At 40.3% G+C, this 23,095-nt stretch overlaps 1 protein-coding gene across 5 annotated transcripts in view; it reads right to left on the reverse strand.

Annotated features, from left to right (window-relative positions):
- The window catches only part of LOC126868371 (dipeptidase 1), a 76,336-nt gene that overhangs the window by 22,407 nt on the left and 30,834 nt on the right, over positions 1-23,095 (reverse strand). For all 5 annotated transcript variants that reach the window (XM_050623718.1, XM_050623719.1, XM_050623721.1 and 2 more), the window contains exons 4-6: positions 21,404-21,536; positions 15,162-15,312; positions 9,889-9,958 (exon numbers count right to left, since the gene is read on the reverse strand). In XM_050623718.1, the coding sequence (XP_050479675.1) occupies positions 9,889-9,958; positions 15,162-15,312; positions 21,404-21,536 (354 nt within the window). The remainder of the gene's footprint in view (positions 1-9,888; positions 9,959-15,161; positions 15,313-21,403; positions 21,537-23,095) is intronic.

Consider the following 23,095-nt stretch of genomic DNA (forward strand, 5'->3'; position numbering starts at 1 on the left):
GGAACATCAAATTTCTAGATGAAAATATTCCATTAAAAATTCGAGAGATCCGTTGTTCCTGTGGAGGATTGAACGAGAGGAGCTGGAAGAATGTTAAACGTTTCGCGGCGCAGAAACGTAAAAGGGAACACGTGCAAGTGACGCTCGACAGGATGATATTCGCCTTCGAAAGCGACTGCTTCATAAAAGCCTTAAGCGCTGTTCGCTTGGTTTTCTTCGATTGTTAGAACGATTTATCAGCTCGCGCTTTTCTTCGTTTTAATTCAAATTTGCTCGTCATTGCCATTCATTTCTCTGTATTGTTTTAAAATTTAGTTTCCGCTGACCTTAAACCTCTGTTACGACTGAGCACGGATTCTCCTGTTAATTTTTCACGGGGGAAGTTCCTACCATTGTCAAATGGAGGGGTGGCATTGCATAAAAAGATATTTAACTGGATGAAAAATGGTGGAGCTTCCCTCGTGGGGAAAGTTAGGCGAAGGTCTCGCTGATTTCTCCTTTCGTGATACACTCGCCGGCGATTCATTTCTTACGGAGCATAAGTCAGATGGCAGTTATATTTTTTTCCTGACCATTGAAAGAATCCACCCTCGTGAATCTCGAGGTTAAGGTGGCGTAACACCGTGTAGTCTGACAGGATGACGAATCGGCTTCATTTCTTCGTTACTCTTTTTTTTCCAAGCTACTCACTGTCGCTGTCTTAGATACTCTCCCACTTTTCCGAGCTGTTGTTTCGTACCGTAGGTGAAAACGACAGAGTAGGGTCGTGACGATGGATCGTAAAAGGATCGTGAGCAGAATAGTAATTCATAAGGAAGATCTAAATCTGATTTACAGAACTGATTTCTGGGTACCACTATTCGTATCGAGTCAATGGGTGATTCTTCTTCGATTTTATTCTATAAAATTGACACGGTATCATTTCCATCGAATATACGTTCAAAGATATTCGAATGTGCGCGATAGCGTCCATGTTGAGTCTTCTAGCAACCTAGTTTTGCTGTAAAGAAGAATAAAAGAAAGAGATAAAAAGGAAATGAGAAAAAATCTCATTTGTTTGAATCGATCGAGGGTCGTTCGTTTCAAGAATGGGTTTCTTTGGTTAAAAGTTATCCACCGCTTCGCTAACAGATGATCGAACGATATATAAAACAATGTCGAGGAGAGGAATGTGGAAAAAGTTAGTTGGCGGTCGGTTTTTATCCGGACAGCACGAAACTGCGAAGATTCGTACTTTTGATCGTGGCAGAGTCACCAGGACATGGCCAGTTGCTCGGTCATCCCGTTCTTTCCAGGCGGTCAAACTTCGCCTCTTGATACTTCTGTTTGTTACCGGCTGCCGCCGTTATCGTCGGCCAGCAACTTCAGTTACGAAACTGTCGATGCTTCGGCCGCCTATTTAGACGAGAACTTTCAGAAACAAGCTGGCAGCTGGCCTCAAAAGGGCGGCTGGTCATTCTACGGAAGGAACGCTTTCCCAAAACTTATCGGTCAGATACAACCGAGTGTCGCGAACTTGCAAGTGTACGTCGCTTCACGACGAACGCGATCACTTCGAATTTTCGGCGTCGTGGCCCGACGACGGAATCGATAAGCGTTCACGACGTCGAGCAGACGTGGTTATTTCGAACGTTCAACCGCCAACCATTCGATCCAGTCTTGGTAGCTGTCTTTCAAAATTTTTGCCATTTGTTCCAGAACGTAGCTAAGTTTATATTTTCGCTGGTCTACCGGGAGTTTTAACCGGATTTTTCTTTCGTTCACCTGGATTAAAGAAAATCTGCTTAGCATGCAAATGTCTCGCGACAGACGATGTCGCTTTATCCGTCGCGGAGCAATTTCGTTTCGTTGGATCTCGATATCCGGCAACTTTTTAATCGCGTTACGACACGCTGTAGTTTCCAAGTGTGTTCCTAGTTGAGGGAAGCAGAAGCTTAAGTGGCTCTAGCTCGATGAAGGATCAGGCGAAAGCCGGAGTCCTCTTCGGTGCATCGTGCGCGTCGAAATGAAAATCGATTTGCGAGTTATGTTTGTCGAGCACAAGGGACCACGAGCGAAAGGCAGGCGAACAGCGAAGAAGTTAATAAAGGGCCGGTGTTTGAAAGTTTAGCGGGCGTTGATGAGATGGTCTATAGATTCTTGAAATTAAGATCGAGGCCGAGGAGAAATGATAATGCAGTTTTAAAGACTCTTCACGTGGTGAAGTAACCGGCAAATCTTTAACGCCGGGAAGTTGAGATATTAATAACGAGCGTAGCCGTCGGTAAGATATTCTCGATGTACATTCCTGACTACTATACCGGATAAGCACGGCGTCATCGCAATTAATGTTTCGTCGTACAACTCTTTGAGAAGAAGTTCTCATTAAAAAACTATCAAACATTCTTTACACGTGTACTCCATTTCGCTTTTCCCTTCTTACTACAATGCTATTGCTCTATTGTCCTACAAAGTTTATACCATAGAGCATAATAAATCATGCTTCTTCTGTTCTGCCTCTCTTTTGTCCCGCTTATGATAGCGTCGCTCGATTCAGTTGGACATCTAACGGATAATTAATTACCAAAGTAAATAATCAATCAATCCATTTCCAAATATACCGAATGCGATCGTATCTATCCTTCAAATCAAACACATCATCCAATTTGCTATCCACGTTCGTGTTACGAACGTAAAAACTGGCTAGTTATAGGAACGATGTTGACACGTTCGTTGTTGTCGATTGTATCATAGCCTTAATTATCTGCAACTTATTTGCCAGATTTTCAATAACCATTACCGATACAGTTATTTATAGTACGATCATTATTGTAACCTCGTAATATTATTATATTGATACTGCAATCATTGCCGCTAAAATCTCGATTATTAGAATAATTAATAGAACGATCGATCGCCGGAACATCGAGGATTAGTAAAATATTTCTAGTATAAGAAAGATTGGCAAAAGAACAAAATTAGAGGCCAAAAGAAATTGTCATTTTTATACGAAGATTGTTGCTTCTGTTTAATACTAATATTCGTAAAACAGTTCTACCATATAGAAATAAAGTTATCCGATTATCCAAACAGCGTGTGTAGCGATTAGTTCGGATAATCAAGATTCTATTGTACTCTAGTGGCCATATTTTACCAAATAACAGCGAATGTGTTAAGTAGAAATTGAACGAGCCTAGTGTTTCGTTCTTCTTAAAATGCGGCCAACCATATCCTTTTCTTTTTCCCTTTGTTTCGATTGCCCGGTTACCGAGAGCCGACGTGGCAATTAGCCGAAAGCATCGAACTGTGACTGAGTGTGCTTTTAGCGCTGGCTGGATCAGCGATCCGTAGATGTTCAGGCATTTTTTCCATTCGCCGCACTCTCGTATCGTTTTCTCCAGTCGCACGTGTCGATACGCACGGTCACGTATCGGGTTGAGAAATGTAGTTGCCTGAAATTCACAGCGAGAAAGTGGCGCTCGCTCGTTTTAACAGAGGCAGAGGCAGAAACTTGGCGAGATCGTCTTGCAGGCCGCGAGACCAGCAGATATTTCCTGCAAAGCGGTCCCGCGCTAATTGCTCCGCTCGAGTTATGTTTTCTTGAATTTGCCACCACTTCCGGTTACGAGGCATCCCCATTGTTTGGACACTGACGCCTCGCCAGAATTGTTTCCAGCTTCATCGGGGTCAGGCAGGATACACCAAATGTCCTCTTCGGGGAAATTCATGCTTGTACTTGAGTTCGAGTTTGCGACCACGGATGGTCGATCAGACTGTTCTCGGTTGGTCGTTTGGGCGTTTCGTGTGCTCCTATCTGTGTGTTTGTTCTACGTACAGTAACCAAGTACAAAGCGAAGTTCTCCGTTCAATTCGTAACAACGTGATAGCCTCTTGTAACAGGTACAGATACATTCGGATAAAATTTTGGAATTTTATTGGCTGTGTCTATGATAAATCTCCTTGTTGTTGCTACTTGCTGTATTAAATCGAAATTAATGCTATAGATATCAGTAACGATTTCCTTGCGAGCTAGCATTTTCTTTAAATTGTTGAGATCTGATAGTGTAGGTTTGGATTAATGGACGTTCGAGTAGTTTGATATGCAAATTGATGCGTATTGTACGAAGATACCGCAGCGTAATAATTTGTAATATATGTATAATGTGTATACGTACCATTATTATAATAACGATATCTCTGGTATAATAATTCACGGAATTATTATTAATGAATTGACAAGAAACAAGTTATAAGTTATAGATTTCTATTGTACAGTTTTACGTCGAAATTATCGGAATAATTAATATTAATAATAAATTTTATATCGTAATTTATAAAATTAATTCGCAGCGCGTTATTTGCTTTTATTTGTTACCGTTATGCGACAAGGTATTCATTACCATTGGTAGCTTGTAATTTGTAGAATTATTATTAGTTTAATTACTGAAAAGGGATCAGCTCGTGTTTTCCTGTTAAAATTTGTAACTGTTGCAAAGGTACATGGGCAACTGTACAAACTATACATTCCATATTTTAGAATTTATTGTAACAGAATTTATTATTAATCAAATTTTTTAAGTTTCGCAACACGGTTATCGTTGCGTATCGTCACTTTAAACAACAGTGGAAGGATTAACGCGAACCAAAATTCAGTTAATGCGGGGTTAGCCTCAAACTCTGCGGCCTTTATCGTATCTTCGTTACTATGACACAGAGACGATGAACTGTCTATGCAGTTCTCCTGTCTCATGTGACTTTGCCTATATATATAGGAACAAAATTCCGTAACGTATTCTATGCATACTAATAAACAACAATGTTTTACGTGCTTTTATTTGAAATACGTGTCTTCGTTTGTTTCAAGTACTTTAATGGCGCCTTAAACAAAGCTAATAGAAGAAAAGTTCGTAGAAATAAAAATACAACGAACCCAAAAAGAAGACAACTGCTGTTAGTTATTACATTAGAACAAATTTTGATGCGATTAACCTGTTAACTGCGGAGAAGCGTATTATACATTTTACGAACAAAGTAAAGCAAAACGGGAAGGTATTACATTTTTACTCGATGAAAAATTAAAAATTCATCGTTGAAAAGGGTATTGTTATTGGAAACCTAAAAAGTTCCAAAAAATAATAAAGTAAAGTGCACAAAACAATTCGGCCGATATACGCAGTAAAGTACACAAACGGGGTTGCACTGGGGAAAATAATCAACTTAATTTATAAAAAGCCATACGTTATATGGAGCATAACCGATATACCAAAGAGAATAATCAAATACTATACATCTATAATACTAAATACCAAACTGTTTTTTTTTATAAAATACGTAGTAGGTTTACTGAAAGTATAAAGGAAGCATAATAGTAAATGTCATTCGTTATTTTTAATTATTACATTTTATTAAAATTTTGAATTTTTATAGTAAACGATAATCTTTTATTTCACACGAGGAGCGTACACGTCAACCGCAGCGAAGTAGATTTTTCGATTGACGCGTATACACGTCGAACGCAGTTAACTGATCAAATGACATAAACGTATCGCTGTGTCTGAATCTATCTTCTGACTTTATTATTACTCTATCGTAATTTAATAAACGTACAGTAGCCTATGTTTCAAAATTTCTGTGAACTATTTCCGTACAGTTGAAGCCGATTACCATATTTCTATGTATTCGAATAATGATTTTTATTATTCGATTAGTAATTATTCACGTTGATCGAAATGTACGGATATCAGGATCGAATATAGCGGCACCGTTTATAGGGGCGATAACGCGATAAGCGCGAAGGGGCGATGAACAAAAGCAGAAATTTTTCAGAATTATCGAGGAGCTGCTTTCACGGATGGAATGGGTTTCGCTGGGCACGTCGAGCACCCTTTCAACAGGGCTATATTTCTTCACTTTCCGGCGTCGTACGTTCTCCTTTATTTCAATCTCCTTGCCCCCATCTTTCAACCGTATCGTTTTTGCCCGAGTATTCCAGGTATTTCGTGGTCTCGTTCGCGGCAGACACGGCAAATGAAAATAGAGGGGGATAAAATGGTAGAAACACGCGTCGAGTTTTCGGATTCCTCCCGTGAGAGCCGAGTGGTGTCTTCTGCCAAGTGATCGTAGAAAGGTACTGTTTCAAAATTGCGATATTGACAGAGGGTTGGTGGGAAGCGGTGCTACAATTCCAGAAGGGGGCTCGATATTAAAGAGACAGAGCACGTATCGTGGAATGAAAACGGCGAACGGGAAAGAAGTAACTGGAAAAAAGTACCCGTCAGACTATATCTCTTCTTTTTCTGGCGTGACCGTGTGGAATTTTTATTGAGTGCTTGAGGGAGCTGTTTATTACGCAGGTGTGGGTGAGAAATGGTGTAGCCGCTGAATGAGGTATAAAAGAAAAGTGGAGGATCGTATATAAAACGTCTCGGTGCACAGATGAGGCTGAGTGGAAAAAAAGCTGATTCTTTTAAGGGTTAGACATATACATATGGTATATATATATATATTTATTTATATATTTATATATACGTGATATGCATACGCATATTCTAGAGAATTCATGCAAACCGTGTTTAATACGTTCGTAGGGATTTCATTTATTTTGCGAGATAACAGGTATAGCGCTCCCAAGTGTTACTTCGTACATTTTGACGAAGCTAAGTTCTTTAAACGTGTTATTCTTTTATGTAGAAAAATAATTAAATGGGGCAAATAACAGGTAATTTATTGATTGGATATGGTTATATGATCAATAAAAGATTTTTTTAATACAAGTTTTTACAAATTTCGGCTATTCCATTATACGAACGATTCAACGCGATCAACTATTGGATTATTCGAGAAATTCGTAATGCTTTTAATACGAGCTATCGAATAATAAAATGTTTCGAAAAATACACCGTAGTAAAAATCTATATAGCTCGCCATTACATGCAACACGAGTCTCTCAAGGGAATTATTCACCCTTCCACGTTTGTCTAAAATTACGATACTTTCTTAGGATACTTTTTCAGAATATTTGTCCATCTTCAATCTGCCGAGTAATTTGAAAAAGCAAAGAAGGGAAACGTTCGTATTCTAAAAAGTATAGGCTAAACTCCTGTGTCTCGGGCTAAAACGAGAACTCGATGTTAGTCGGCTGACTTGTTCTTTTCTCCGCGCAAATAGACAGGAAGTTTCATGGATAGTGCGGCAAAACTTACCGAACGAGATGGCGGAGAAGAAAAGAACAAAAACAGCCGAGGACAATCACGGGGCGGAGTACCCGAAATTTCGCGGTGGAAACTTAAAATGGACTCTGTACCACGATTTTCCGTGGATGGGAGAAACGAGAGAAGCGCGGAACAAATCTCTGAACAGTGTTTGTCGGATATTCGTGTGTTGACTCGTTTTTCTTCCCTCTGAATGAGAGCGTAGAACGAAGTCTGGCTGGATCGCGAGAAATTTTCGAAAGGAGAAGAAAGGGCGACCAGCATGAAAGGATGATCGAGTCAAACGAATAGCTGTTACGCGACCGAAACAAACATTTCGACTGGATACTGAAGCTTAACGAGGCTAAAACGATCGCGGGAAAACGTAAGCGGTCTTCATTGAATATTTAAACGACCATTTTTCCTCTTTTATCTTCTTCTTTCTGTTCATCTCGACCATAGAACTTTTCGTTGACTTAAGTCACGACCACAGTTTCCAAGTCGTTTGTCATACATTTCTCTTTTTCCCTCTGTACACCATCCTCTTTCGCTATTTTACTCTCTGTTTTTTATCCTTTTCTTTCAAGAAATGCTCCGGAGGAACGTTAGTTTTTGTCTCAGCGGTTACGCAGAAAGAAATTGCAATAACAGCTTGACACACCGAATTTTCCCCATATAACACGAACGCAATTCGCGTGGTTTCATCTCGCGGAATGGCGTCTCGCTCGGTGAAAAACGTAAAGTCCGGCGAAAATAATTAGATCAGAATGACAATCGACTAAGCACCACGAACACGCCGCTTAACACGGGGATAATATTTTATCCCGATCTTTCGGTTCTTGCCCGCGGCTCATGCTTCTGGTTTATATCGCGGTCAGAATCCTAAAGTCGTTTCTCATATATCTCCCTTGCCGTTGGAAAACATCTCTCGAGGCTGTCTGCCGTTTTTCTAACATTCGCCAAATAGAACACGGTGGCGAGCTCTCGTAACGTGGCCGGAGTATACCTGGCTTTGCCAAAGAAAAAACACAGTCGAGTTAAACTTGAGTGTATCGCTTTAATCGTTTCGAAATTAATGTTGTCAAACGGAACGACGGCTGCGCGAAGCTTAGACGACGCTTCACGACAGCGGAATTACACCTCTCGAACGCTAAAGCAGTCCTTCTCGCAGGTCTGACTCTAAAGGACGATGTCACGAAGCGATACCACTCGAAATTATCTTTCATGCATTTTTAAATACGCAGGACGCCTACGAAAGTACACGGTTATCTGTCTTAAAGTTTCAAACGCACGCACTTTTAGAAAATTCGCGTGACTTTTATCTTGTGCCGAAAGAAATTTGCTTTCTATCTTCTTATCGCACGAAAGGACTCGACGTCTATTTTCATTATATTTTTTTTGTTTGGTCGAAGAATCGAGGGAAATTTTACGAACTTGGAGGGTAAATCGTATTTCCTATTTTTTCTTTTTTTTTTTTTTTACAGAGAAGCAGTTTTCAAATTTAGTACATTGTCAATCAATGTCACATCGTCCTTTTATTTGACCGTGGAATAAAGTATGCGTTTTTTCATCCATTCAAAATTTTCAGGATGTTGTTTGGTTTGATAGTTATTCGATTTCCATAAAATTTTGTCAACGTATCAGCTATTTTGAAGGAATTCGCATCTTTGAGCATGGCGAAAATCTTCTTGTTTAATCATAAAACGACGTTAAAATCAGAAAATCAGCAGAAATCGACAAAAATATACTTATCATGTTTTTCTTCTATAATCTTTGCATGGAATGTGTGAACTATGAAAATAGAGCTTTACGATTCGAAGTATGCGCGCTTAAAACGCGACCGATTGTTCCCTACGCCTGATCGATGCTGCCCATAATTTTCTTTCGTATAAGGGTAACGTTCACTCGGGAATTCATGAATACTTCGACGCGAATACCACGAATGCCAACGGGTAATTTTCATAAATAACTCGCGTTTCAAACTTCCTTGCGAATTTCAAAGATCAGCTATCTTACGTAACTCTACCTCTTTTTCATCATTTTTAAGGACTTCCAATATTTCGAAGGTTTTCTTCGTGAATCGATTTATCGGTTAAATTTCCATTGAATTTCTCCATGTTTATGGTTCATCGATCCGATTGACATGGATTTACGATCGAGCTCGCCGCACAACTATTTTGCTGCTGAAGAAAGTGTCATTTGGCGAAGTAACGCGTAGCTAGAGAGATAGACATTTGCCGGATGTTTTAATCCGGTGAGCAAAACAGCGCGAGTTCCCTCGTCACGGTAGAAAATCCTGCCAGTTAGGACGAACGCTGTGCCTCCAGCAAAAACTCAGCCACTTATCTTGCTCAGAATCACACGTGAGTTTAGTTGCACGCTTTATCATTTAATCACACAGTGATGAAAATTTCATTCAAATAAATGGAGTTGGGATATTCGTTTCGGACAGATCCACCGTTCGATTCAAAGTTCCTAAAACGACTGACTGTTCTTTTTGTTTAATCGATATTCCAGATATCGGATAAGATCGATCGTCTTTTGAATTTTCTGCCGTACAACACGTCGGTCTTGACGTTCCACGATTGACGTACTACACGCGTACACACGTTACCATACACGTTCAACGCGTTTGTGGATGCTCGTTATACGGCTATCAAAGGGACATCGGAGCAATGGTTTTCGATCACAGAAGGAACAAAAGTTTCTTTCTACTCACCTTGCCAAAATTGGAGAGACCACCGATGCGTGCCACTTGACCGGGTTCATCCGCTGTGCTGCATTCTGCCCTAACGAACCAATAGGTCAGTAACTCAATGGCAACAATTCTCAGCATTATTGTCGTACAATGCCCTCTAATCATAGAGTTTCACGTTCGTAATACCAAGCAACGCGACTAGAATTGTTCGTCGAACTAATGACTACGGAGATTGTGCCAGTCCCGTATACAAACGTCTTGATTTGAAGCACGAATACCTCGCGAATGTCCGGCTACCCTGTGATTGAAACGTGCCTTAAGCCGGAAAATAATTCGAAGCCGTGAAATACCGTACGAACGATAAATCTCTGTCCACAGAGGATTAATTACTATTATCTAGACGAATTTAGCGGGGAACGATAACGTCTGTGGACGGATTCGTAAACATCTCTCACGTTGATAGGATTACAGGGAGTCGTGGTAGGCGCGGACTACCAGGAACGGATTTCGAGGAGTCTGAGTAATTTCGGGACGATAATCGTCTGTATTAGCGCCATGTTCTCTAAGCTGGCAAACGGAACGATGATACGATATTCGCGATGCTAACTGACACGATAATCGATCGCCGGAGGAACGACGAGTAAACGACGAGTAAACGACGAATGCGATCGATTTCGAACGCATAGAGTTCTGAATCCGAGGTCGGATACTTTGCATTTTCCTTTGATAATTAGTTAATGGAAAGACGATGGCCGGTACTTGGTCATTTAACTGGGGTATGCATGTTCGGAATAACCAGAATTGATACGTGAGTGGTTGAAATTTCAATCATTTGCTCTCCATGTAACTGATTAGGATGGTATTTTCTATTTGTTTCAGACAGATACGAGCAACGGATAGTTGTCCACTACTTGTGGTCCACTAATTTGGTCTCGATGTTTGTTAACTAAAATGGGATTTTCTACTTGCTTCGAATACATAGATATGCGAGTGACAGGGAATTGGTCTCGATGCGTAGCTAGCTATGATGGGATCTTCTACTTGCTTCGGATAGATGCGCGAGTGGTGGGCACTTGGCCTCGAGGCGCGGCTGACTAGGATGGGATCTTCTACTTGCTATGACCAAATATATGCATAAGTGGGGATATATGGTCTCGGTCGCTCGACGTCGACATATGGCTGGACAGAACGGAATTTTCTACTTGTTCCAGATAGATTAAAATCTGATACGTACTCAATGTTCTCCTTCTATGTAGCATATTACACAGTATAGCACCGCAGTACAGAATTTGAGCGAAACGAAAGACAAGAATAAGAGCGGAGCTCGAAATAAAAATTTTCCATGTGATCACGCGAATGAAGACCGTTTATATTCTACGGACAACCGGTGTGTATTCGGACTAAATGAACCAATTACCCTTTGGTAGAGCATGACCCTCTCTGTAATTAATTCAAAAGCATTGCTGCTAATCACGCAGCTGTAACTGATACCTATACGTAATCTATTATTAACACAGTATTGACCTTGTGTCTGATGATACCTATATCTATATAATTACAGCGAAATAGCAATACGAAGCGAAATAGTAATGTGAAAACGAGAGTGTATGATCAATGTCAATGTCTTTGAGGTATTTACATATATAACAAAAGAGGCATTGTATAGATCCGACTTTTAGAGTGGAGAGTGTCTGCTAGGATCGTACAACTGGTTTCGATATTCCGCGTTTAATTTCTTCGTTGCGTTATAATAAAATGCTACATTACGTAGATTTAATAGCTCCAACTAATAACGAAAATTCGTGTACCCTATCCTCGTGATTGTACGAGAGAAGCTGAGGCTATGAACCAATTTCCACCATTAGAGCCGTCAAATAGAGAGATGGTAAGTTCACGTACCAATATACTGGTCATTCCTACTTCAGCTCGCCATTAGCCGAAACGTCTCCTCGTATAGATATTTATCTGGTGTCGGTGGAATCTATTGGAGTTGTAAAACGCGCCCGGTCGATACCGGAAATTCCGAAACGCAGATAATATTGTTACGGTTCCATTAATCCGCGCATGATTCATCGTCCCGCCAGTTACGTAATGCAGCGTATAAATAAAGATTGGATCGGCTTTGCCAATGTTATAAATTTCACGGTCGAAAGAGAGGATCGTCGATCATCAAGCCCGCGTTCCTCAGATTTTTAACTGTGGCGTGATTGTGTGTTGTTGTATTGCGTTCTGGTGTTTCCCTTTTAAGCCCGTCGAATTACAATGTCCTGTTATGTGTCACGAGTTTGTTGCAAAGTTTGTTCCACTATTAAACCCGTTCCCTATTAAAAGCGGTAAAAGTTCTGTATACTTGCCATACCCCGCGCTGTTTATTAACCGACATAATAGACGTCTGAAAGTTTCGTATTAACCGTCGTTTGTTCTACGATGTCGTATTTGAGAATAAAGAACGTATAATAAATGTACTAAGAGAGGATTAAATGTAATAATTTGATATTCCGTACTAACACTTTTGCTGCAATTGCAGTTTTGTTTCTTTTCTCAGGATCGATGTACATGTATCTTTTAGTAGGAACCCTTTTGCATTTGGTTTGTCTATTAATTACGCTATTTGGTCAAACGGTTGTGAAAAATCAAATCGTCAGAATTTATCGTATCACCGAAGAGTAGTATCTTTTTCTTAAGCAGGAGGAAGAAAGAACAACTGTTATTACAGAAGAAACGCAAGCATTGTGTTAGCAGAATTGTCAAAATTATTAATAGACGATAGCAATGAACGTGTTAAATTCAACTACTGGAATTTTTTAAAATAAAATATGATGTTTCAACATATGAAATGTCCGTTTGAAATGTTGGATTTTCCTGGTAGATTTCATCAAGAAATGTGTCGCTGGTCTGTGGTATTGTTTTTACACGATTGAATGTTGATTTATGTTCGTTTTCCTCGTGTGTCTTTTGTTTGAAATAGTGGTGGAAATCCGTCGGTATTCTGTCTGCAATGCCACAATCAACGCACACAAAACTCGAGTCATTTTCGCCTATGAGTGTAAGTTCGTGTAGTTATTCTCTCACCGAAATTGCACATATTAATATACACGATATTAATATAGAACGATACGAATGTGAGAAAATTTTGTAAAATCCAGGATACTGATGAATACGATATTCAAAATATCGTATCTGGAAAGCCAATATGTGTCGATTGTAACGATAAAGCAAAAGTACAATTATTTGAACCGTAGAAAATGGACGATTTATATGTTGTAAGCTTTACGGTGAAGAACATAATAAAATAGATTTTTCGTAAGTCATCTTTTCTTGCCACCAATGTTAAGCTTTATAGGAACTATACCAAAGAAATAAATTTTTGAATTATAACAAACACGAGTACATCTTGTAATTTCTACACGTATATAAATATTTGTAGATTTGTTCCGAGTTTCACCAATATAATCGTAACAGTCGAGTCCCATAACAGTGGCAATAAAATTTCAATTCAATTTCACGTAAAATTTCACATAATATATTCGTAGATATTTATAAGCGTAGGAATATTTTTACGATCCAGTGTAGCTATTGGTTCAATTATGTTCTCCGCTGCATTTTTCATGCTATCAGATAGCAATTTTAATTTTACACCCCGTATACTCAGGTATAAAATAAAATTCGTACTTTATTCCGGGGTAACCAGGGCGACGTGTCTCTCGCAAAAGCCGTCGGTTCGTTCGAGACTTTTTATTGTTTCCCGCCCAGTTTTCCGCGTTGTCGTTCGTTTTTCTCGGCGGACGACATAGTCGGTGCGATGGGTGTCGCCTCGTAAAAGGGAATTCGTCCATTGTTTGTTCTAGAATAATATTTCTATACACGCCCGACAATGCCGGCAGCTGGGTCGCGCTATTCGCAAACCTTACGTAATTCCGAATCTCCTCGCCGCATCGCGAACTTGAAACTAAAACAGTTGCCTCGATGTTCGACGGTGTCGTCGAAACAGTTCCACCCGCGGAAAATATCGATACGCTTCCGAACGTAGAACGTATTGTGCTCGAGACATGCCCCAAATGCAACTTCCGATCCATTGAAGATTTCCAAGATTCTGCAATTCTCCACAGTAGCTGTATGTTGTTCGATATATTTTTTGAAGTTTGAATTTTTTGAAATTTAAACGTATTAGACCGCTCCATAGGTAACGTCGTGTAATATATGACGATTATGGGAGAAAAATATATAATAAGTATACAAATTCAAGGTGCAAAATAGGAGATTGTTTGTGGAACGATTTGATAGTCGTTTAAAATTTAGAAATTTAAAATTTATAGTGCGTGGGAAACGTTCGTTGCAAATGTCTCGCGCTTGTATTTTGTGTCTCGCTTTTATTCTGTTATTTATTGAACGTTTGTAACACATAGCTATACGACTGTGAGTCTATATTTTAGAAGCGAACGTATTATTATACACATTGATTGTAACATATGAAATGTGCTGAACGCTTTAATTAGAATCTTAATAAGTAGCATATTGTTTGTCTGTAGTGTAGATTATATAAAATTGAGCGTTTATCCATGTTCTTTGCTTTCGTATTCTAATTTTTACATAAAACACTGTTGGTAGTTTTTCCGTATTCTCTTTCCAATGGTACAATGAATACGCACAAAATCTGAATCATTTCTCGTTATGAATTTAAACTCGGATATTCTACCGGAAAGTTCGTACGTGATGTTAATATATTTTTTTAGAAAACAGCTACCAGCTAATTAAATACTACTCGTCGTCGATTTTCTAAATATTCTTGCAGCGATACTAATTTCGAAAATTTTATTTCACGTCGTATAAAATAGTAACAGCTTTGCTTTAACCAAGCTTTAATCGATAAATTGAGCTTAACGAAAAACAGAAGCATATTTATTTTAATCAAAGATAAGCTACATTTCATACGTTACCATCTAATATCTATTTGGTGGTGTCTCTATTTTCATTTTGGTAACGCGTTACTTGTTTTCCCATAAGTTCTCATATGCGAAACGCGTCACGATCTACCAATATCTCCCTCGATAAATTGTTACGGAGAAACACGATGATTGATGTGCGAACGATAATGCATTATGATGAATTATCCTCGGCAAAGCTCTTTATATACGATTACGCATTGAACGGCACGCGACAATCACGAACATCGGTTAGCCCGACCATGAATGATTATCTAATTTTAAGCTATTTTCGTTCGAAGCTCCTGTATTAGAATTCAACGAAATATTATATCTAATATAATCGTACATTGTCTCAATTGGTAAACTCACCAAGGCGTGTTACAAGTATGAGTGAGTGTGAGGTATCTGGCGCCCAACTCGTACAACATCCTGAGAACTGCCAGGCTCGCTCCAACCGCGTGACCCCCTTCGACCCCTATCAGGCTTGCTAATCTACCCTCCTTGTGCGCTCTCTCTATACCTGAAAGCACACGTTAAATCTCCCTTGAATGTCCTCGATTGTCATTATTATTATTGTTGTAATTATCCTTATGTAGATACCAGACATTCTCCAACTTCCACCTTTATCGCCAATCTTCCCAACTACCATCATTTCGCTAATTATTACGAACTCGTTTTCGCGTCTCCCCTTAGATACGTTTAGGATCTCTCACGGTAATGTATGTATATAAATGTTAGTCTGATGATGATAAAGTCGTGGCAGATGCATTTGTACGATTAACCTTTAAGTGGATAGCGTTGCCATTTAGCGAGATATCTGTATCTTCCGACGTAGACGATACGTTACACTTATCGCGTTATGTATTTGAATTTGGAGGATTACAATTTTTGAAGATTATTGATATCTTCGGAAAAATTAGGAAACGCGAGCAGAATGTAATATCTAAAAAAGGAATTTATCAAGTATTGAATTTGTGTTCTGTACATATATAAGCGAACGATTGAAAATACATAACAGGAATTTGTATTGCTTTTGACAAGCATCTGGTTTAAATTCCATTGAGCAAATTTTCGATAAATTAGATCGATTGAAAGGACTGAGAATTTTGACCAGTTCGACCAAATCCTGAATTTGCACGGTGTTATTATTCGCAGTTGTTACGGATACACGATCATTTATCGTTCATTATTATTATTATCATATGGTTTATATATTTAGCAATAATTTGTCTAGCCAAGAGCAATTTTCCATTATGATACAGTGTTTCAGTTAGGAAAGTGAGACACGGATGAAAGTATTGTAATTCAATGAGCTACATTACATACTAAGCGCTACATTTTATTTTATACCGGAGTAGCATATATGTAAATGTCATTTTTTTTTTATATATTTGGTGTTAATTAGTAACTCGTTTTTAATTATACTGGACGAATTGTTCAAAATATTTTTCTATATTTGCATGCCACACATACGTATGACCAAACTGTTTCATTCGAAGAAAGCGATGCATTTAAAAGTTAATTAATGTCACGAGTCGCCTTCGATCCTGGCTTAATAGAATCATTTAAATCATGGATGGCGAGCGTTATCGGTCGGATCATTAATTACGAGCCGTAAACGGGGCTTGATTAATCCCAACCGGAGAATAATGAAACGTTCGGTTTTCAAAGAACGGCCGGACAACTCGGGAAATCCTCCTTGCGGCCGGTATTTTGTCAGTATTTAGTCAGCGCGCCGCGAATTCGATTCCCGGCCGGTTTAATCGTTTTAATCGAGTACGGTCGTGTAAAGGTGGGGCTATCGAGCTCCGTGAAATCGGATTCGCGGGCTCGGTGTCGTTCGGATTCGATTAAAACACCGCGAACAAATTGCGTTAGGTCGTCGGTTCCGGGATACCGATATATACGCGTACAGCGTGTGTCGTTTCGTAGCGCTGGCGGATCAACCCCCGGCGATGTTCACCCCCGAAGCGTCATTTATCGCGGGGAATTCGAACTTTTCCGCTTTCGACCGCACGCGATAGAGCTCTTGGTTCCCGCTAATGGAAGATCGATCCTGTGGTTAAACGAATTTACTCGATAATCCATAATCTTCGTTGTTCGAATAAAGCAACCCCTTCTCGCTATTTCGCGTAATCTATTCAAACCTTGTAACATGTTGTTCGCACGTGTGTCGTATTTTATTTTTGAACGGTTCTCCGCAGCCGTTGGCCCGGAAATGTTAGTGGCAAATTAATAGCGTTTCGTACCATTTGTCTCGAGTAACTTTAATTCCTTCGTGGTGTGTGGCTGGCGCTTACGCTATATTAAGCTTTTAATGGAAAAATAACTGGAAAGGAAAGGCATGGCCAGCAGCGAGCTGCAAGCTGTCGATGAACTTCGATTTACTGCGTCCGCTGATTTATAACTCGCGTTCCGACTACCACGCGTTTCAGTTTACACTTCGTCTTGGTCTAACGTATACGTAGAAGTCAGAAATTCTTTCAATTTTCTTCGAATTCTCGCATTTCCCGCATTTTTGACGTATTTTCCCTCCTCGCGGTATATCACGCCGCCAAAGTGGTTTTGCTTTATATCTCGTTCAACTAATCGGTTTATAAATTCCTTAGTTCGCCTTCGTAGGTGTAAACGTTTCCGCGTTCGAGAGCTTTACGATCTCTTAAAGGGCTTCGAAACGGGTTATTCGATTCGATCGCGCGAGAATTATAAACGGGAACGGCAAGTTCGTCTTCGTCGCTCGTAAATTCTCCACGTCGAACTGCCGGCACATTTTGAACTATTGTCCCGAGCGTGATAGTACGCTTTACGTCGAAAGTTTCCGTGGCAACGACCGGTTCAGATAAACACACACTTGCCTCGTCGTCCATTGTTTCTTAGAATTATACGATCTTCTAGATATCGTTCCATCCAATCGTATCCAATAAGTCGTAGATACAGCGACACATTGTCTTGTTTAAGATTCGCTGCGTACAATCGTTTTTCGCAGTTGCGTCGATTTCACGTTGAACTTTGGTAGTACAATATATTATGTCTGCATACAGAGAAGTTGAAAAAAGCATTCAGACGCGAGTGTTACGTCCGGTGACTCTGTCCAAAAACCAGGCCTCACGCCACGTGCAAGGTGGCAGTCAGATGTCTACACATCCTTGCTGCGTACCCTCAATGGCCTTCAGGACTCATCACAAATCTTGGCATTTTCATAGTTAAGGTCCTTCAGACCAAACAAGTATCTTTTATTTCAAGTGTTCCTTACATTTATTGTCTACTAAGGGAAGATACGGGAAAGTTGGGTTTTCTCACGTTCGGTATCTCCCGCTAGCTCTTTCTCTCGGGGGCGGCTAAGAGTCTTCCTAGCCCACCAGCCTTCTTATTATCCAATCAGAAGCAATGTCTGTTGCCCTTACTCTTCTAGCCAAAATTGTCATCAACAAATCCGATGGTCCCGTGCGCTGGACACACCCATCCCTAGCTTTCCTCTGCCACAGCATCCTCACTGAGCTTCACTGATTCTCCATCTTTCGAACAGTTAACGTTTCTTCACCTGGTTTCCACCTTTAGATCAGTCACCTACTTAACTTATACATACGCACCAGTGTAACTAGCTTTTATATAAAGTTGTTGGAAATATATAATATTATAACCTGTTACACTCAGTGTTATACTCATTCAACCACCTCTATTATCCTAACCGAAATAGGGGATCGATCTGTTCGATCGATTATTCTAATCGTAACGGGAATTTACGACTCTCGTTGACGTGAACCTCGCGATCGCGTCTCTCCGCGATTGGTCGATTAAACAGTGGGCGTCTTTTATAAATACATTATGTGTATTTTTATTCATATAAGCATACCGCAAATATATTATTATGCAATTTCGACCTTTTATTTATCGTAATTTAAAGAGAAAGGTCTATCTCGTGTTTCATGTTTAACGATCGGTATTGACGGTAGTTGAAATTCTGTCGATGTTGTACGTCGTATAAATCAGTCAGGAAACACGGGACGTGTTTTTGCAGAAGCAAAAAGCAGCTTGCAAATTTTGAACAATCGTTCCTTTATACGTCCAAGTGAAGTATATATATTTATGTATATATAGACAACTACGTATCGCATGTCTATTTACATATGCATGTGCATGCCGACATGCAGTCGCCGTGGTTCGGCTTATCGAACGTGGTAGAACGGTCGGTATGGCTTGACATTTTTCCATTCCAACTGAAATTTACTACTGGCTGAATCTTCTTCCGCTGTCCGACGTTTTCTCATCAGATCCGCGTTATGTTCTCACGCGCGTATCACCACGCAGGAGCAAATTATTATATGGGAACGCGTAAAATCGAGGACGAAGATAATCCTGCGTGTTATAGGGTAATCGTAATCTTATAGAGCGGAGATCGTATCGTCAAAGATATTGATATGCATCGATCGATCAAAATCCTCTTTCCTTCTCTTTGAAAATTATTCCCCGCATCCGTTGCGTAACGAGTTTCCTCTCCCTTCTTCGCGCTCCCTTTTCCGACCTTGTTCTACCCTCCGCGAATAAAGCAAGTATCGAGTTTAGATGATCAAACGTTGAGCACACAATGTGTCCCCTTTCGTGTGTCACTATTTACTCTCTTCTTCTCACTTTCGTCAATGTCACTGCCTCGTCGTGTCGCCTAGCAGTCGTGCTTGTTCCATTTTTCTCGTTTCTGTTCGATTTACCAGCTACTTGCGTCGTTCGAGGCAGAGAACGAGCTTGAAATTGAGGCTCGTATCAAAGGCGCGCAGCTTGAATCCCGATTGACGCCCACCGAACTATTCTCGTTCGTCTCAACAATTTCTCCATGGAAGAAGATCAATGGAATTTCGCTGTACCTCGCCGTCACGGACAAATCACCGCGAAATAGGTTACTCGTGGCTCGTAGCTCGGAAGTTGATCGTTACACCGAGAGCAACGATGGTCCGTTCTTGAAGGAACGCCTCATCTTTCGCAACTTAAGATGCATCCTAAATTCTCGAAAGTGTATTCACGGTGACGATAATAATGGGGAGTGCTGGCCCGACTTTTCCACTACGTCGGTAGACGAGCAGGGATTCTCCCGTGTTTCCTCTTGGACGGTTGGCTCTCTTCCAGGGAATCTGAGAGCGCGCGACGTTGAATGGCCAACCGGAAGCAAACATAAGACGGCCGACTTCGGACGTTCGTCGACCTCGATCGAACATTTCATATCGTACGTGCGTAAATTCTCGCCAACGACCGACAGAGGTACGAATAGATTGTTTTCCGGGGCACGTTCGAACGAGAGAAGTAACTCCTCTTTGAAGCGAGTCCATTTGTTACACGGACGGCATTTCGCGAACTGCTTGATCGTAGGACGCGACGAGGAATTAATTAAAATGGGAGAAGAGACACGACTGCCACGGAAGATTCATTCCGCGACGATTTTCTTAAGGGAGAAGTCGGGTAAATTCTTTTCTGCCAGCCACCCTCTGACATTGGCGGCACGCCAGAAATTCTAGCGGTGTGTAACGTCGAGCGGCCCATTCTCGGAACAAATAGAGGATGGTAATTCTCGACGTTCGTCGACCTCGAAGCTCGATTTCATATTCCTCGCTCGTGAAGCTTTAGAGGTCTTTCCAGCAGGGTTCTAGAGATCGACGATTTTCGAATACGATGGGCTTTCCTTCTCGAGAACGTTGACTTCATGGCTGACTAACTACATAATATATTATGTATATCGTATAATTCGACCAGTTTCGCGAGAAGTTCACGGAAGACTTAAGCTTGCTTGAGTAGGAGCTAGAGATACGTTGAAAGATGTAAGTACGCGGTGCCCCGTGTTTACATTATATTAGAGCTGATTGGCAATTAATAATTTCGTGTTTAACTTACGAAGTAGTTCGGCGATTGTATTAAAGAGTGATACCGCGAATTCTCGCAGTAACAGCAGCGGAACGTTTCGCGTATTGTTCGACCCACAGCTGCACCATCTACTTTGGTTGACGCTTTAATGGTAGCTTTGAACCAGTTATCTAATAGCCTGAAGAGAGCTTAATGAGTGGTTGTACGCATACAAAACTTGTTTAGGGAACAAACAAATACGTTGTGCGATCGATACACGGTCGTTTGTCGATGTTGGTTTACCCGCGATGTAGCGATAATCGTCACGGTGGTGGCTCGTTTCTTTTGTTGCAGCAAGTCGAACAAAAAGAAGAAATAGAAAATAGGTCGCGTGTTCGTCGTGAAAATTCTTTGACGAACGATACGCGAATCGATAACGATTCGTCCGGGGGGAAAAAAGTCGAATAGGTTTGGCTTGTCGCCAAACGAACGGCAGCGCGATTGAAAATTTATCTTCGCGGATCGCGTAATGTTTAACTCGATACTTTGCGCGTTTCTCATTTTGTCAGCGATCCTTTGACTACGCGATCGTCATCAGCCACGTCGAAACACGACACGGCCACGATTTTAGTTCGTCGATCAACTTCTCTCTTGATCTACCTCTCCCTTTTTCCTCGCATTAAAACGATTGCCGCGTAAACATGCTGGTGGAATCGACATTCTACGTTGATGCATGACCATGGTTGGAGTTACAAAGGCATAGAATTGCAAGCGAAATGCCTCACCTTCCGCCGTGGTAACGAGGACCATGCTTTCAGGATGCTTGTTGACCAGCCGACGAATCAGGTCGATCTGCTCGAGTGCCAGTTGGACCGAGTCGAGGTGCTGAGAGGAACATGGCACGTAAGCTGACCAAAACTGTAACAAGAACAACAGAGTATCTCCGTGAGTATTTGTTTGAAAATAAATGGAAACCGTACACGTTTTTCTTGACAAAATCATTTTCTTGTTCGTTCCATTGGTTAAGACTGAATTTTAAGATGTTGGAGCTTAGATGACCCAAACAACTCTATCTTGCTATAAGCCAGGTAAAATAAAAGTCAAAGTCTTTGATTGTAATAAATTGGAATTTTAAATAAATTCTGGCCCAAACGATACTTATATCGTTCATCTGGCCATAAATATTCAATTAACGATAGTTTCAAACGCTATATAGCACTTCTAACACGGAATCTCGACGATAGCACGATTCGGTGCGTGTAGTGATAATAAATCGGCGTGAATGGTAATTTCTCATTTCAATTCGCTATCAGATAGAACTTTGGAAATAATTAAAAGGGTATTACGAAACCATGACCCCGGCAGGATGCCGCTTTGAATTTTAAATACTGGGATATCGGGGGCCATAAATAAAGAGAGTATTTATCCTCCTTGCTCGCAATGTATACACCGGTTAAGAATATATTCTACTTGGAGTAAATTAAACCGATGTATCAGATCCCGAGGATTAAACACGACCCGTGATATTTCATTCGGTCTGATAAGGGGTTATGGGGGTGAACGTGAGCTCGCATAAAAACTCCTTTTATACATCGTTCCGAGGTTGCTATGCGTCAAACGGAATCACGCTGTTCCATATCATTACCGTCGTGAGAACGACGATTTTTTGGAATAAGGTCTTTCAATTCCTCGAGATATTTCAAATTTAAGACTCTCTTACAAGGATTCACGTGCTAGTTTTGTTGAGAATTGTGGATCTTTATCGCCGAAATAAATGCATAGGAACACTTAAATTACACTTAGAATTAATATCAAAATAGTTTCAGACTTATTTGATGCGTGATTTACAAGATATTCGTCGATACGCATTTGTACTCTCTTTGTCTCACCATCTTTCTTTCCACACTACCAACGGAACAGTTGCATTCTTCTCTCTTTTACGAGACGCTGTGCACGCACATACTCCCACACACTCATACTCATATATGTGTGTCACTACTACGCGGTTAATCTAGTGTAGCATACAAAATTACACGTATCTCAATAAGTTTAAAATCTCGAAATCTCGAAATGGTACAAAGTCGAGTAATCTTGTATGTATCTGTTATCTCGAATATCTTGGCTACGAAATTCGCACAGATCAATTTATTTAAAATATCCTAATATACTCAAAACACGTAGATGGTTTTGGTAAAATCAATCTAGACTCTTGATCTGACTCTGGACCAATCTAGACTTTCGTTGAGATCCGAGTATCGTTATGCAAACTTATTTTATTTTGGTTATTCCATTTTAAATATAGTTATTCCCATGCAGTATATTAAGCTATAGATCATAGGTTGGTTAGTGGAACCTAGCGTACCACAAAAATCGGCACGAACATATCAAACAACACGATAGAATTCTTTGCGTATCCGATTCCATGGCATTGTTGTATTCGTATTTAAAATATTCCGTACAGTGGATGGTAGAAAAGT

Source organism: Bombus huntii, chromosome 8 (assembly GCF_024542735.1).
Source record: "Bombus huntii isolate Logan2020A chromosome 8, iyBomHunt1.1, whole genome shotgun sequence".
NCBI lineage: Eukaryota > Metazoa > Arthropoda > Insecta > Hymenoptera > Apidae > Bombus > Bombus huntii.